This window comes from Gigantopelta aegis, chromosome 9 (assembly GCF_016097555.1).
Source record: "Gigantopelta aegis isolate Gae_Host chromosome 9, Gae_host_genome, whole genome shotgun sequence".
Classification (NCBI taxonomy): Eukaryota; Metazoa; Mollusca; class Gastropoda; order Neomphalida; family Peltospiridae; genus Gigantopelta; species Gigantopelta aegis.
The window spans coordinates 27886997-27905293 of record NC_054707.1 but is presented as its reverse complement, the minus strand read 5'-3'; the positions used below and the strand labels follow the sequence as shown (position 1 = coordinate 27905293).

General features: G+C 38.7%; 1 protein-coding gene across 3 annotated transcripts in view; it reads left to right on the top strand.

The window, feature by feature from the left end:
- The window catches only part of LOC121380389 (HORMA domain-containing protein 1-like), a 265685-nt gene that overhangs the window by 201377 nt on the left and 46011 nt on the right, over positions 1–18297 (top strand). For all 3 annotated transcript variants that reach the window (XM_041509182.1, XM_041509181.1, XM_041509180.1), the window contains 2 exons: positions 4210–4275; positions 7849–8012. In XM_041509182.1, the coding sequence (XP_041365116.1) occupies positions 4210–4275; positions 7849–8012 (230 nt within the window). The remainder of the gene's footprint in view (positions 1–4209; positions 4276–7848; positions 8013–18297) is intronic.

The following is an 18297-nucleotide window of genomic DNA, read 5'->3' as shown; positions in this document are numbered from 1 at the left end:
ACTCAGTCTTTTTATACAATATCTTGTCAGTTGGAAAACTGTACCATTTGTCATGAGTTCGACCTGTACCCCGTTTAAATGGTTAGTGTTAGTTTTAGGGTTAGACTTAGGGTTAGTCTTAGAGACTGACATAGAGGGGTACGAGTTGAACTCTTTCTGCTCTATTAACTGCAGGTACTTAATGACAGCATGGAAGCTGACTTTGTTAATTTTCATCAACTCAGGTTGCCACACATTTTGGTGACCAAACAAATAAATTAATCGGCTAGTATATTTCGTTCAGATACACTTGGTAACTAATTAAAGTATTGAACTTTTTACATGTATATGCAAAGTAGGCTGAGAACGTTTTAGTCATCCCTTGTGTGTTCATACATTTGCACCACGGTGGAAGAGATACCCATGTGATGTTTATCGTCTCTTCACATTGTGGAATATGCTTTTTGAGAGGTCATGACCTCTGATGAGGCAATCGACTGTCACGCAGTGCAACTCTGCATAGATCTTCATGCAAAAAGTGTGCACATTCATATTTTGAAATCGGGAAAAATACTTGCTGTCAATTCTTATAATTAATGTTAGCAGCAGTTTAACAAAATATATTTTTTAATAAGTTTGTTTGGCCTTGAATATGTTTATAATATTGTTTGTGTAAATTTCATTGATATAAATGTGTGGCATAGAAAGGCAAAGTTTCATTGATAAGTAGCTAAATGAAGTGAGCACAACATTTGGCAAAATTACATCATTTGGCAAGTGATGTCATTTCCCCAGTCTTTAATTTGTTAATTTTCATGTCTTGTTTAGTTATTTGGATGGCTTGAGGGGATGGAACGTCAGAAGTTAGGGTTTTAAAAGTAGGGCCTTGGGGTGTTGGTGGTTTTGGCCATAGAGCTGACCTTCCTTACTCCCAATCCATCCGCTGGTCACGCCCAAGTTCCAAATACGATTGGCACTTCTCAAACCTTAATGCAAATCTTCCTGTGCAGCTTGAACCAACCCTTCCTCTTTAACCTCCTTGGGTCTAAATTTAAGTAGAATTAGCTTTAGTGATGTTTATTAAATAATTCTGTTAGACAAGCACATCAAAAATTAAAGCACCCTTATATATGTCAAAATTTGTTGTGCAGTAAAGACCATAGGATTTATTTTTTGGCGCATCTGAAAGCACCCCTTCCCCTTTTTCTTTTTCTTGTAGGATTAAATTCTCAAAATTGTAAATTGTTCAATTAAATAACTACCTCCTGTCCTGAGTCAGGCCCCTGATCATATCAGAGACATTACTCGTGAGAGACGTGTTCGAAACCCCAATGGTACATGAGCACGTAAAACTAAAGTAATGTCGGAAATGGAATAAAAATTATTTTCGTCGATTATTTCTTACATATCAAAAAGACAAATAAATATTTTGTAAATATCTATTTAATGATAGTCTAGCTAATTTTGCATTTACTTGTTTTGGCTCTCATTGATGTACAAGGTGGTGTTTACTCTTGAAATTAAAGGAAAGATTTCAGTAAACAGGTGATTTGTGCACTTTATTGGAACAGACTATAACAAATTTTGATCACCACGTGTCAATTTGATTGCTTTTGAGCAAAACTGTCAAGAACCATTCTGAGTTTGTGATCTATTATACCAGTATTAAAGGAAGGAAGGAAATGTTTTATTTAACGACACACTCAACACATTTTATTTACGGTTATATGGCATCAGATATATGGTTAAAGGTAGGGTCAACTCAAACAAGAGCCTTATGTGTTGGAAAGATGCATACCCGGACCACCAACACATACTGACACTTTAGCAAATGAAAAACACGTAATTTTAGAGTTAATAAAAAACCATGATTATTCCTGCTAACTGGGGGCAGCCATTTTGTTTTGTTTTTGTGACGTCCGGTGGGATAGCTTGGGGCGAAGTGACGTCAGCTCCTGACCATCTCCTGTATGTACAGTGTAAACAAAAGCAGTAATTTTCAACAAGGCTCTTCTCTTTGTATCAACCTGACTTGTAAAACAGCATAAATGATGTAATAATATAATAAACTATTTAACTAAATATATTTCAAGTTGCATTATCAGAACAAAATGGGGTTATAGTATTTTTCTCTGTTAAATAATCCAAAGGAAAAATGTACACTATTAGGCCTATTGATACGCTACGTTGGAGCAAAAACGACAACCCACGATACCCAAGTGATAATGTTCTTTTCTTTGGGACTACATAATTGGTCAGTTCTGTGGTTTTAGATGGAAAAGTCTACTTAATCAATAGTTTTACAGAACTATTTATAGTAATAAACCATGTCCATTACAATTTTAGGGGCAACAGGTAATATTCCACAATACTGGTATGTATTTTTGTGTCTAGACAGCGTCAATTAATTGGCTCGTCTGGTTACCAATCAAATACACACCTGCCAATCAGGAATCACAGGTAGAAGCAACTAACAGCATAGACCAATTAACTAAGAAAACACTCCGTGTATCATTTCAGTACGTAGGTTAATGCATGGGCAAAACATTGTTAATTGTTTCGACTTGTTGTGTAGCCACTTTGACAATGGTATTTTATTTTGTATTGAAAAATAATATATATAGTGCTGGATATACTTATTGCTGGCTTAATGGGATGTGTATTATTACAGAACATTGCAATGTATGAATATTTATCATACCGCAAAAACCAGGTAAATTGTGTTTCTCTAGTTCTAAGGCTCATTCCTGACGTTACGCGTTAAGTATTACGTAACCACCAGCTCGCCAGAGGGACTCACTGAGATGGTACAAAATGGCTGCGCCCGTTATAAATAATAGCCGTCACATTTAACCGTTTTATTAATTAACTATACGATTATACGTGTTAATATTAAGCAATAATGTGCATTATATATCGTTGAATATGCATACCAGGCCAAATGCCTTAATTGTCCTCTCCTTTAAGGACTACGCAGGTATTGAGAGGGGAAACCCACTGTCGCCACTTCATGGGCTACTCTTTTTTGATTAGCAGCAAGGTATCTTTTATATGCACCATCCCAGAGACAGGATAGTACATACCACGGCCTTTGTTACACCAGTTGTGGAGCACTGGCTGGAACAAATGACCCAATGGGTCCACCGACGGGGATTGATCCCAGACCGACCGCGCATCAAGCAAACTCTTTACCACTGGGTTACGTCCCGCCCCTCTGTATTAAAGGTGCTATCTCAAAGTTACATAATGACAGCTATTGTAAATCATGTTTTTATTAATTAAATTTTGCTTTAACAATTAAAGACTACACCTTTCACTATATGCTTATAAATGATTATAGGAAATAATTTTATTTACTAGTAGAAAATATATTTTTATTGGAGAATCTTTATCACAAACAGATGCTCACATATAATTGATATAACACATAACTGATATAGCACCTTTAAGTGGTTGCAAGATTGTGTAAATTTCTAATGTACTTATAGTGAATTTATATTCACTAAATATGCTGGTCATAATTAATAATTTATGCTGCAGTTGAAAATAATCAGTTAATTTGCAGTTTTAAATTAAAATTTTGTTGAAGGGTAAATGAAATTGACACATATCATCAAGTTATAGTCTGTTCCAATAAAGGTCACAAATCTCCTGTTTACTGACATTTTTATTTCAATTTCAAGAGTAAACACCACCTTGTATATCAGTGAGAGCCCAAACAACTAAATGCCAAAGTAGGTTGAGTATCATTAAATGGGTATTTACAAAATATTTACTTGTCAGGTTAATATGAAAGAAATAATTGATGAAAATTATTTTTATTCTATTTCCGACACTACTATAGTTGCCGATTGCCCACAGTTATTTTGGAAGTCACCACATGCAATTTTTTTGCACTGATGTGTGGTGTAATAAATAAAATGCTATACTCGTTCCTTTGTGAGACCGTTTATATTACAACTCGTGATGTACAATTAAAAACACACTCATAATTTAAATGGTCTCACACAGGACCTCTTTAGTGTTCTCTATACATGTGTATATCCCATAAAAATTAACACTAAAAAGAAAATGTTTTTACCTCAAGGTAGAATTTTATTCTGCTGTTTTTAAATGCCTTATAAAAAAAAGGAAATGTGCTTCAAGGACATGGGCAATAGACAAATGATATTAATTTAAGTGTTGTTTATATATTGTTTTTGAAAGGACTCTTCTGGGGTTTTTTTCCAGCCTGGTGAAGTAGGTAAAGAACCAACTGATCCTCAGCTTTGTGACATGACTTCAGTTGTAGTCCAGGTACAGTATCATTTTCTTTACCTTAATTTATTTACACCCCAAACTGTCAAATACACCCTGTAAAGTTGTCAAAATAACAATGAATAATGCCATTTTTAAAGGTATACAGCAAATAAAATATTTTTATATTATTAATATGATAAATTAGTGACATTTTCTTGCTTAAAATATGAGTATCTCTTAACTAATGCATTTCTGGACAAAGTAATATTTTGTAGTACCGATATCTCAATCACTAATCATAGCCGATTATTCATTTTAGTCCGTTTCAATACATGTAGTTGTTTGTTAGAAAGTCAGAGACCAGCTACAGTCATGTGACTGGAACGTGATTTGATGCACAGTACTCTGTGGCATTTTGACCAATCAGAGTTATCGGGGTCAGATTACTTTTACTCTTGGAACTCTTGCACACACATGTTGGTCAACTAGTTACACATTTATGGTGGTGTTTAAAAAGTTTTTGAGATATTATGGCATCCCATGTTTGCAATAAAGTACTGTGTAAATGATTAATGTTGCAGAGTTCGACAAATCCGCTAGCCCGACGCCCGTGGCTAGTGGTTTTTAAATTCGGGCTAGTGAGAAACGCAAAACCACTAGCCCCCTCTCCTTATCGATCGATCGTGGGTTTTTTCTTTTTCACTGGGCTGAAATTTCGTTTAATAAATTTGATTGTGACGTTGTCATCGAATAATATCAACAATGCCATCAGTATATAATAATAATCCACTTGAACTAGGTCTGCAAACTGCAGTAACATGCTATCTCTACATCGTCACAGTTACAGCATGCATTGTTTACTTTTCCCTTTCAAGTTTCTGGCACAAAAAATAAGTCTAATGACATGTGTGTTTTGATTGGTTGGACACGTCACGTGGTAGTTAATCTCGCACATATGTTTTAGGCTAAGAACTTGGAAATCACCAATCGCGACGACGGGTTAATCTCAATCAAGTAAACCCCAGTCATGCTTTGAATTTCAGTGTTTGTTTTATTTACCTATTGTTTTTAATTTAACACTTCGCTTACATATGGTTATCGGCAACCAGAAAAACAATTTACTTTAATGGTAACCGCACATGCAACGACTCGGCTTGGCCTATTACGTGTAATGGTTTGGATAATGTGTCGCAGCTGCCGATAGGCTGCAAGATAATACCTTTTTTGTTCATCAATTAACAACGGATTAGATGTCGCCGTTATTTTCTTTTGATACTGGTCTAACACGGGATGATGCCCTGTATTTGAGCAATTGGCATCAGCGTTCCTGGCGACCTAAATAGTAGGCCCTAAATGTATAACCCACTACCAAATACACTGAACCATCTATTATCATGTGTCACACTGTCGTACCCTCATTTAAATTTAATTATTTTGATAGTGGGTTTAGATACCAATCATGAGCTTAATTATTTTCACGGGGGGGAGGGCAAAAGTGAAAACGGGACAATGACGATGGTTCACACTTGACAAAAGACCAAACGTACAACACGACAAAACTGAAAGTTACAACATAATTTAAGTGTTTGTTTTATTTGACTGTTACAGTCGTAAATGTGTAATCTTTTCAAAATATTTGTCATACTTTGAATGTTGTATATATTTTTTATCAACAACATTAGGGCTGTTCTCGATGTGATAACATATATAGTGCTGACTTGATATAGATATGAATGCTGTTCATAATACTGTTGGAAGTGGGATGACAAGATGTTGAGAGGGGATGGCTGGTTATGTAATTGTTGAATTAAAAATGTCATGTAAATGTCAGTGCCCCAACCAAAACCTTATCAGTTGAATTAGGCCTATGTTTAATGAGCGGGTTTTTTTCAGAGTTTTTATTTATTTTTTAAATGCAATATGAGAGTTCTAATTCAGTTGGTAGTACTCACCTGATATGCTTGGGTTGTAGAACCGAACTTCCTCCACAGACACATCCCAACCAGTACCACATAACTAGTATATCAAAGGCTATATTATGTGTGAGAACCAAATTATTCTACATGTATTCGTGTTTGTTATAATAATGACATTCAAGACAAGTTGATTCATCCAATTGTGTAGTTGGGTTCATCATCAATCTATAGTTATGTGCATCAAAATATTTGAGTAGTACTTATTGTAATTAAAAAAAAATATCAAGTTGTCTTCATCAGAATATGTCAAAAGTGGGCTAGTTTCATAATTATATTTCCACAGCATTGCCCCTGAAATGTTTGAATAACTCCATTCCTGAAAGAGAAAGAAGTCAGACTACAATAATGAACCAAATTGAACATAAACTTATTAAAAAAAGAAAACTGAATTATTGGTTCATTTTTGCAACCTGTCTCTACATTTTCCTGTTACTTCATACATTAATAATGTTTGGTTTTCACTCGCCTTAGCATTTTGATGAGTGTGATTTTTCATTCGCCTAAGCATTTTGAGGTGTGCAATGTTTTACTTCTCTTGGTTTTTCAAAAACTAAGGTCTGCAATAGCCAAATGAAATTTGAAATAATTCGCCCATAGGTAATACCAAATGTATTTATTTGTATAATGCTTTATATTTAAAACAGATTAAAGTGACACACCCAGGCCATAGGATTTCGAATTTCATGGGAAACACTTTTTCGGTTCCGTTCCTTGTGATCATGGAAATCCACCGGAAACTGTTTTTAGGTTCTGCTGAATAGCCATACTCGATATAATAATTTGAATTCAGTGATTTTACCAACACGGTACCGGAAACGATCATTTGGCATGGTTTTCTCCAATAGAGCTGGTTTTGGTAATTGAAATCGGACATTAATTACATAAATTATATTGTTTAGAATAACCATTTGCATACATCGTAAGTGTTTCTGATCATCCTGGCCACACCCTTACGAAAATGACTTATACAAACTTATAAGTGGAATATACTTTACTTATACACCACTTATAAATGGCCTATAAGTTACCTATATATTGGTATAAGTGTGTATAAGTATAAGTGAAAAGAATGGTTAACTGATTGCAAGTTGCATTTTTCATAATTCTAAAAATGCACATACTGTGCATGTACCTTTGGTTATGGAGATAAAATCTAGTCTATTTTTGTAGGGTATTTCCCCATTTCAACATTGTTCCAGCCAGTGCACCACAACTGGTATATCAATGGCTGTGGTATGTGCTATCCTGTCTGGGATTGTGCATGTAAAAGATCCCTTGCTACTAATGGAAAAATGTAGCAGGTTTCCTCTCTAAGACTATGACTATTTATGTCAAAATTACCAAATGTTTGACATCCAATAGCCGTTGATTAATAAATCAGTGTGCTCTAGTAATGTCATTAAACAAAACAAACTTTAATTTTCTGTTGTAACTGTATTCAAATGTGTTACAGGTTTGTAGATTAACCAAACTTATTAATTTATTTTGTTAAAGGGACAGACCAGTGTTACAAATAATTATGGAATTATATGCCCTTCATTAAAATGTAACTCTTTAAAAAAACATTAACACTTATAACTACTTTTCATGACTGCATTTTTTCATAAACATGCCTGAATATTATTGTAATATCTATTTTTATGTCAAATTACAGGCCACCTGTTTATGGAGGAAGGCCTTAATGGCTTGCTTAGAATCCAGTCGAGTACTTGCACCTCAATTAGCTCGAAGACTTGGAATTGAGGTAACAATTGCCCAAGGCTTGGTCAACAGACTGGAAAAAGAAGGATTTGTTCAAAACCAAAAAAGGGGAAAGAGGTACTCACCACAAAAACATTCAAGACAAGATGGTACAGCAGTTGGCCTACTAAATGGCCCAACAAAATATTGCCTGAAAATTATTAATGTTGACAGATTATTATAGTGACAGGATATATAGGTATTTAAATACAAATGCCAAAGCAAGGGGTATTTTAGATGAAAGCAAACTTTTTTTGCCTTAGCATTTGTCTTTCCTGAGGCAATTTTCTGAATTTGTTGGGACTAAAATACAATTAATTTGTCCTAAAAAAAGAAATGTATTCAGCTAGCTACATAATTCTCATATCAATATTTTGGTATATGCATAATTAAATTTAAACAAAAATAATATTCACTTTTAAGTAACATTAACAGGTTAAATATTTGCAAAACTGCACGAGCGATTGCTGAAGCTGAGTGTACACACAGGTTACATTTCAAGCCACAATCCCAGTGACTGCCTTTAGTAGGTCAACTGCTTTCTCTGTTATTCATCATGTTTAGCCAATCTTGCCAAAATCACTTTTGCAGTTTGGCAATGAATCTGTCTATAGCTTATTTCAAAAGAGAGCTATGGATATTTTGTTTGGAACAGGGACATGTTTACTGTGTCAACCGTATAGCAGTAACACATTTCATTTCAAACAAATGTTGCTGAAACCCCTAAACCACCCCTTCCCAAAAACCAGGATATGTTTTATCATTACTACAGTAAGTTGCAAGGCAAACAATTTTTTTTTTATATAAATAATGAAATATTTATCAAAAGAATCCAAATGGTGTAACCGTCATGTTTACCATGTAAGCAATTATTACAAAAAACAAGTAATCTTCTGCACCTCATAACTAATTCTTTTTAAAACAACTTCAAATTTTAAACAACACATTAATGATATATCATGACATCAAACATCATATCTATTAAGCAGTTTGCTTGCAAATTCAGTGGTGTTTAAAAAAAAAAATGCAGACCAGAATGGAATGGAATGGAATTGAATATCTAATATAGCTGAGGAAATAGATTTCTATATATTTTGTTATTTTAAAGGTTTAATATTTTAATATTGTAGTTTAAAAGGATTCCAACAGGTTACTGTTTTCTCACATACATTTCTTTTCAATATTACCTGTCCTCAAACAAGTGCATCCCCCCCCCCCCCCCCCCCCCCCAACGCTAGTGGACTGGTCTGAACATCCCAACAGTGAATGGGATAGCCTAAATCTTCTACTGCATGCTCCCTTGTAGTTCTGGTCATGTGACTATAGCTTCCTTCTTTTTCTCTTTGCTGTTCGGTGTGTACGTCTTTTCTATGGCTCTGTTTTTTAATGGAGTCATATTTAGTTTTTTTGTAGTGATAACTTGTCGTTTGTTGGTGGTTTCGTTTCTGCCATTCTTGTTATATTTATCACTGTATTCTTTTGGTGTAAACACTTGTATTAGTGTTCTTTTATATAAAAATAGTTTTTTCTGCGGGTTGGTCACCATTTGCAGGACATGGCGTCCTTGTTACCAGCTTTGTGTTTTTTATGGTTGTCTTTTATTTCTCTTTACAGAGATAATTATTTACCATGTTGGATACTAGTAATTTCCGAGTTCAACACTCTTGTAACCGTTGTCATTATTGTTATGTTTCTTGTTGTATTATTTTGGCATAAACACTTGTTTTCAGTGTGCTTTCTACCAAAATTGTTGTTTCCCGGTTAATGTTGCGTGGTCGCCATTTGCAAAGATGGCAGTCCTGTTACTGGTTATGTATTAATGGTTTGTTTTATTATTTCTCTTTGTAGAAATTCTCTCATGTCTGATGTCAGTGTTTATCGACAACATTCCTGTTCTCGGTGCAGGAAATTTTTGTCGCGCGATGATCCACATGAGCTCTGCCAGTCTTGTCGAGTTCCTTGTTTGGCGGAGGCGAGATGTGATACTTGTATCAAGCTGACTGATTTGGAGTTTGGTAGTTATTTGACAATGCCGTCAACCAGGTCCAAGAAGTCGGAATCTACACCGGTTGGGTCTACAGCGCCATCCATTGCCGACTCTGTTGCAGATGCCTTGAAAATGATGTTACCGGCCATGTTCCTAATACTATCCCGGGTCCTACAGCTTCATGGAAGTCTCCAGTGACGGCCAAGCCTTTGTCACGGGTGCCAGCGGGACCCAGTGTACGGGCCGAGAAGAGTATTTCATCGTTGAAGTGTCCATCGTTTTCAGATCGCCAGTCTGACCCATTCTTGACGGTGCGGGTGCAAGGGTCCATGGATCATCATGCTAGACGTAATAGAAGTAATTCACCATGGATTCCAGCAGCTCTGGATACGGCAGACCACCAGTCACTTAGGGACTGTCTGGCTGTCATATATGAGATGCTACCGTCGCTGACCCATCCACCGGTTCCAGCCAAGAAGGGTCCGGTTCCGATGATCGCCACAGAGGTTCCCCGGCAGATGTCGTCATTCAATTGTTGGCTGCCACAGGCCCCCGTCAGTTTACACGACCACCAGTAACCGGCCCGTGCAGGTCGCTTCTTCCAGCAAGCAGACGGAGCCCTGTAACGAACTGGAAGTTTGGTACCGTCGTTCCATGATCGATCAAAGTGGTCCAGTGTCCAGGGTTCCACCGGCTCCTGCCGGTCCGTGTCTCCATTTGCATTCAGTATATCGGACTGTCCACAGTCCGTGTTTTCGATTGCAGCCAGTACATTGGATCGAATTACCTGTGCCAGGTTACTGAGCGATTTTCCAGATGATGCGTCGGCACCTTCCATGATAGAAGATCCGGACGCAGTGAACCACATGGCTTTGAGGGATTGTCTCGCTGCAGTGTATGTGATGCTTTTTGTCACTAAACCATCCACTGGCACCATTCTAGAAGGTTTCCGTTTTGATGACTGATCCGATGTCACGGTTTCCATGAGTCGTTTTGTTTGTGGCGTTCCCCATTCGTCACAACAAACGTATTCCGTCTTCAATCTCTCCTTCAACGGTGTGGCGCCGGCCTTGGATGACGCTGTTTCCGGTGGGACCAGACGTCTTCCTAGAACTTACAGATCGGCATGTCCGCTCGATGGCTTCAGTTCAGCGTAGATGTTTCTACATGATGTCCTATTTGATGTTTTCTTGGTGACCTTAGCTCCTCAGGTGCAGGATGCCAGATGATATGCTTTTTTCCAGGCGTCGGCTTCGATGTTGGTCTGCCTTACATCTTCCGTGACATTGATGTCCACTACGGTTGCACACTTTCGTCAACCGGCTTGCCTGAAGCGATCCATTCTTGACTTTCAGCACAAGCCGGACATCTTGGCAGACCTGTGGTCTACATCCAAGCTGTTTGCTGTGAAGGGGATTCGACGTTACCAGTGTTCCGGGTTGGTGATGAAGACAGTCTACTGGGCTGGTCACTTGTGTTGGGACCCCGTGCTTTGGTCCATCTGTTGCTCGAGGAAGGTTCAGCGACATTCGGCAGATTGTTCACTATATCCGGTGACAATACAAGACAGTCGCTACTTCCGCTGGTTCCGGAAGTCATCCAGTTGCCATTACATGGTACGGGGTTTTTTCCTGTGACTGTTTTACTATGGTTCATTGTGGCTTATCAACCCACTTACGTTACCGCCAGCGTTTCTGACCAATGCTGTCTAGATTGTCTCTGTTGATGTCTCGCACCAGGTGGTGTGACGGCCGTGGATTTTAGCCGGTTGCTGTTTGCATTGCTTCACTTCCACGTATATCGGGCATATAGTGTAGCGGGTCGCTACACTGTCGGTGGCTCTTGACTGTTTCACGGGATCACTGATTCCGATGTCCTGGTTCCTGCATCACTCTACTACTGTTTCATGAAGTATCATTGCAAGAGTACTTTTGACGTTGGTGCAAGATTTGACGCTTAGAGGTCGACTCCAGCTTCGCCGTATCCAGTTGTTTCTGAATCGATGCTTTCAGTACATTAACTCAGATTTGCTGATCAGGTTCCCAGTCACCCTGCAGTCCAGTTTCTGATGGTGGTAATGCCAGACGAACGTCTTCGACGGAGTTTCTTTGCAGCCATTCCAGGCGACTCATCATCTGTTTGCCGATGCGTCACCTCAACGACCAGACGTTGTCCGGGCTGTGGTCTCCAGAAGAAGCCATGCTATACATCGCTCTTCTAGAGATGTTGACAATCTACAATGCTATTCTCCACTGGCATCAACAGTTGATTGGAGCGACTTTCATGGTGGCCACAGACAGTATGACCGTGGTGGCTTACATCAATCGACAGGGCGGCTCACTCCAGCAGTCTTCTGCGGCTGACGTTTCACCTGTACATCTTAGTGCACGGCATGCCTTTGCAGTTCCGTGCACGACATATTCCAGTGGTCTCCAACGTCCTAGCAGACTGTCTATCCCGGCCGTCATCTCCGCAATCAACCGAGTAGATGCTACATCCGGAGGCTTTTCGATGGGTGTGTCAGCATCCCTGGACACTGAACATCGACCTGTTTGCCACGAAGTTCAACCTTCAACTTCGGATCTATGTGTCACCAGTTCCAGATCCAGATGCCATCAACCTAGATGCTCGCCATCAGCTGGGATCAGATGGATGCATACGCCTTCCCGCTTCCGATCCTGCTGCCCAGGGTGCTACAGTGGTTTCAAGAATACCACTGTCATCTGCTGCTGATCACACTGATGTACATTCGCTGCCTCTGCCAGAGTGGGTTCATCTGCTGCTCATCCCATATCTCGGCTCTACCATCAGCAACCATGCTTCTGCCAGCTACACGCGTGGACCTTATTGCCATAGGTCTGCCGAAGAAGGGTTTTTCTTCCAAGTCTACTGCGGTAATTCATCGATCATCTCCTACTACGGCGTACAATGTCCAATGGTGCCTGCGGCAGCAACTCATGCCTCAGACAGTTCCTGTACCTCGTCTGGCTGATTTCCTGGTGTACCTCCGAACGTCTCTGATGTTCAAGGGCTCGACGATTGCGGGTTACGTCTCGGTCTTCACTACTGTCCATGATCCTGCTACTGGTACGAAGTTCTCTGCTATCCCGGAGATCCATACGGTGATTAAAGGGTTTCAATTAGAAGATCAAATTCATCGCTTCATCCTCCGAAGTGGGTCTTGAATCTGGTTTTGAGGTCCTTGACTGTGGCACCCTATGAGCTGATGGAAGAGTCCTCCTTGGCAACTGTTACTCGGAAGACTGTCTTCTTGTTGGGGTTTGCAATGGCTGCTCATGTTTCTGAACTACATGCCTTTCACCTGAACGCAAGTTGGTTACCTTAGGGTTCCTCATGAACTTTGTGGTGAAGAATCAGCTTCCTGATCATGCGCCGCAAATGTATGTGGTCCAAGAGTTATTGTCCATCCTGGGTCCAGCCGATACTGAAAGACTTGGCTTTGTGTCTTGTTCGAGCTCAGAACCACTATATTGCAAGGACTCTCGTTTCGCCAATGCCGTTCGAGGTTGTTCCTTTCTTGTCACCAGACACACTTAACAGTCATTACTAAGAACACTTAGGCTCCTTGGATTCGATCTACGATTCCGTCGGCGTACCAGATGGCAGGTTTACCTGCACATTCTGCCTTCAACCTGCATGAACTGAGAACACTGGCCGCGACCATGTCCTTGCACTGTAACTCTCCTATCCAGCACATACTCCCTGGCTGTTTCTGAGCGCCGGACTCCATCTTTGCCAACTCTTACCTGAGGGCTGTCTCCACTGAGGATGTTGAGGGCTTCCATCATCTGGGTCTTGTGATGGCTGCGCAGACACTGGTGAACACTAGCCGTCCTCGTCGCTGTTAAGGGTTGCTAGTTGGTTTCTTGGCTGCACACTGAGATGTCCTTCGAATCGACAGCTGAGGACTGCTGAGACATTTGTTCTTTTGCACCTTTCATGTACTGGTGCTGGAACTTTTGTCTGGATAACATTTACCTTTGCACAGTCTGCATTTGGTATTATGTTTCCTAACTGGACTAACAGGTTTTTGGTGTACTGGTCAGAAAACACTCAGGGGCCTGTTTAGTTCAGTGGTCTGACAGATGCACCCATAAAATGTATTTTTAATAACACGTTGGGAGGTTACCTAATGCCTGCATCCCTGGTGGCTACGTCTTCCCACCATGTCAGTCCCTGCATATGTTGTGGCTTACGTCTCCAGTTCCTGTTGGTTTCTTGGTGTCAGGCTTGCCACTGCTGACGGATGCCGCCTTTTCCGGTTGTTCCTAACTTCACCTGCATTGGGCTGTGACAGGCATCCCTTGGAATAGGGGTCTTTATGGTTGTCCTAATTCTTCCACTGGTCAGTTTCCATCCGGTCTTAGGGAGATTACAGGAGCTTTTTTTGATTTGGTACCCACCACCATCTATTGAATGCTGCACTTGTTTGAGGACAGGTAATATTAAAAAGAAATGAAGAAAACTTGGAGTGTTTTCTCTTTTATAGAGATATTACCTGTCCTCACGGGTTTATTCCTGCCCGAGCCTCCCCGCTTCCCGTCATCCCTGCGATGTGCTCAGTGAAAAAGAAGGAAGCTATAGTCACATGACCGGAACTACAAGGGAGCATGCAGTAGAAGATTTAGGCCATCCCGTTCACTGTTGGGATGTTCGGACCAGTCCATTAGTGTGGGGGGAAATGCACTTGTTTGAGGACAGGTAATATCTCTATAAAAGAGAAAACACTCCAAATTTTCTCTGTGCCAAATTCCCTCAATCAAAATTGCGCACCCTTTTCTCTTTGGCATTTAACTGCTCCATTCAAATTCCATAGCACCACCACCACCACCACCCGCCTGCTACCGATTTGATCGGGCTACTGGTTCTCCCTTGCACCTGTCAGTGCAGGCGGTCCCTCCTCTCCCCTCCCCCCACCTTTTGTGTCATGGACGGAGGAGCCGGCCAAGGCCGGCTCTTGTGCCCACGACAGGCGTGTGCTACAACAGCTTGTTCTGAATGTGCACGTAAAACCCTATGACATGACATGACATAAGTTTTCTCCATAGTCTCATTTTTGGATAATCATGAACTGACTAATTAAAAACAAACTTTATTACACCAGGGTTCGAAAGATACCCTTGTGATATAAATCGTCTCTCAAAATGTGAAATATGCTTTTTGAGAGGTCATCAGGTGATCGACTGTCACACAGTACAACTCCGCAAAGATGTTCATGCAAAAACAGGGCTAGCTCTGAGTGAGCAAACCTTTTCGCCAAATTGTCGTTTAAATTTAAAAAATTGCAGAAATCAACAGGTTTTTTTTTTTTTAATGTCAATTATTACAAGAAATTATTTCGCCAAATTAAAATAAAATTCGCAAACTACTTTCAAAATTTGCATTTAGTGAATTTGGTAAATGCCAGAGCTAGCCCTGCAAAAAGTGTACACATGATTATTTTTATTAATTTTTTTATAATCGGGGAAAAATACTTGCTGTCAATTTTTATAATTAATGTTGGCCGCATAATTTAACCAAATATATATTTTAATAATTTTGTTTAGCTTTGAATATGTTTATTACTTTATAATATTGTTTGTGTAAACTGCATTGATAGATGTGTGGCGTAGGAACGCAAAGTTTCATTGATAAATAGTTAAATGAATTGTCCACTGCATGATGTAATTTTGTGAGTAATATAAATGGTCTCACACTGGAACGAGTATAGCAGACTTGTTTACTTCTACGATTTGTCCGTATTTACTGCAGAAAATCTAAAAAAAAATATGTTCTACGAATTAAGGATGAAAACTACGGAAATTACATTTGGGGTCGGTGTTGTTTTTTGTTTTTCAAACTGACATCCAGTTCCGACAAAAAATGTCCAAAATAATACAAAATTTGCGGGAATTAATAATGAATAAACTGGTCCTTTGTTTCCGTTTAGCCACCCCATTTGCAGACAGTGTAACATTTTATAATAATTATTTGGAAAATATATTTATATTTATATCACATTTGGCGTCTGGTTCCAACAGCAATTATAAGAGGTCGACTGCCATTGGTCATCTGTTAAAATATATACGCATTGAGAAGGCATGGACACAAATGAACACATCTTGTGATTGGTTGAATAAATTATGTAGCTTGTTTTGGACGTTTGTGAGTTCGAAACGAAGAGGCCAATTAACTAAATAAAAAATAATTTTAAGGGTTAGCTTTGATTGTTTGTGATGTAAGTTGGTGCTAACAAGAGTCCACTTCAAGATGTTATTTTTATGCTATCAATGAATAATGTGTTTGACATTTAGTTACTCATGGTAAGGGGCATAATTCCAGTAAATTTTGCATTTAAAAGACTATGTCACCAATGAGATTAAAATAATTATTAATGGAAATAAAACATGTTTATATGATTTATGTAAGTTTGTCAATAGGTACTTTTCAAAAACCATAAATGTACATGTACTCTATAAGCACTGACATATAAACGTAATGTTTACCTTAAATGTATTAAAGGTAAGGTCAACTCAAACAAGAGCCTTATGTGTTGGAAAGATGCATACCCGGACCACTAACACATACTGACACTTTAACAAATGAAAAACGCGTAATTTTAGAGTTAATAAAAAAACATGATTATTCCTGCTAACTGGGGGCAGCCATTTTGTTTTGTTTTTGTGACGTTTGGTGGTATAGCTTGGGGCGAAGTGATGTCAGCTCCATCCATCTCCTCTATGCACAGTGTAAACAAACGCTCTAATTTATGACAAGGCGCTTCGCTTTCATCAACATGACTTGTAAAACAACATAAATGACTTGATAGTATAATAAACTATTTAACTAAATATATTTCAATTTACATCAATAGAACGAAATGGAGTTAATAGTATTTTTCTTTTTTTTTAAATCCAAAGAAAAAAATGCATATTATTAGGCCTATTGGTAGGGTACGTTCTAGCAAAAACGACCACTCACGATACCCAAGTCATACTTTTCTTTTCTTTGGGACGACGTAATTGGTCAGTTTGTGATTTTAGATGGGAAAGTACTTAATCGAGGGTTTTACAGAATTACTTACAGTAATAAAGCAGGACGGCTGATAATGTCCATTACGATTTGAGGGGTATCCGTGCGGTTATCACACAATACCCTGTGATCTTAATAAAAGAGGCACGTCTTTTAGTGTGTCTAGACACAGTGTCTAGGGACAGTCTAAATATACACCTGCCAATCAGGAACCACAGGTACAGGCCACGGAAAGAAAAGACCAATTAACCAAGAAAACACTTCGATTATTGTTTCAGTACGTGGGTTAATTTATGTACAAAACATAATACAGTTATTTCAAGACTTTGACAATGGTGGTTTATTTTGTATTGAAAAATAATATATAATTGTTGCTGGCTTACTGGGATGGCTGTTATTACAGAACATTGCGATGCATCCGCAAAAATCAGGTATGTTTTGTTTCATCAATTAGAAGACTAATTCCTAACGTGACATGTTAGGTATTACATATAACCACCAGCTCCCAGCTCGCCAGAGGGCATATTCACTGGGATGGTACAAAATGGCTGTGCCCGTTGTATATAATAGCTGTCACATTTAATCATTTTATTAATTAATTATATGATTATATTGGTTGATATTAAGCAATAATGTGCAGTTTATATCGTTGAATATGCATACCAGGCCAAATGCCTTAATTGTCCCCTCCTTTAATTAACATTTAGACATTTTGTGACTTCACTTTTTTTAGGGGGGGAGGGGGTGTATTAAATCTGGATTATACCGGTATTTAAAATTACTTTTTTTCCTTTATATTTTGGGATAGAAGAATGTTTATTTCAATATATATATATATATATATATATATACGAGGTATGGCAAAAAAGAAACGAGACTATGTCAATAAATCATTTATTATTTAAAAACTGAAGAAATCAAAGATTATCTCCTTCAAAATAATCCCCACTGGCTGTTATGCACTTTTCCATTCTTTTCTTCCATGCAGCAAAACATTTTTGGAAATCCTCTTCAGGGATGCCCTTTAACTGTTCTGTCGTACGTCTCTTTATGGCTTCCACATTGTCAAAATGGGTTCCTTTCATGAAATATTTCAGTTCTGAGAACAGATCTGGCGAATAGGGCGGGTGTTCCATTGTTGTGATTTGCTTCTGTGTCAAAAACGGTTTCACCGATAGCGCCGAATGAGAAGGAGCATTGTCTTGATGAAGAATCCACTTGTTGGACCACAGATTTGGTCTTTTTCTACGAACCTTTTTCCCTAGAACATCTCTGTAAAAGTGCTGGTTGACCATTTGCCCTGGTGGAAGATATTCATGGTGCACATTACCTTTAATGTCAAAA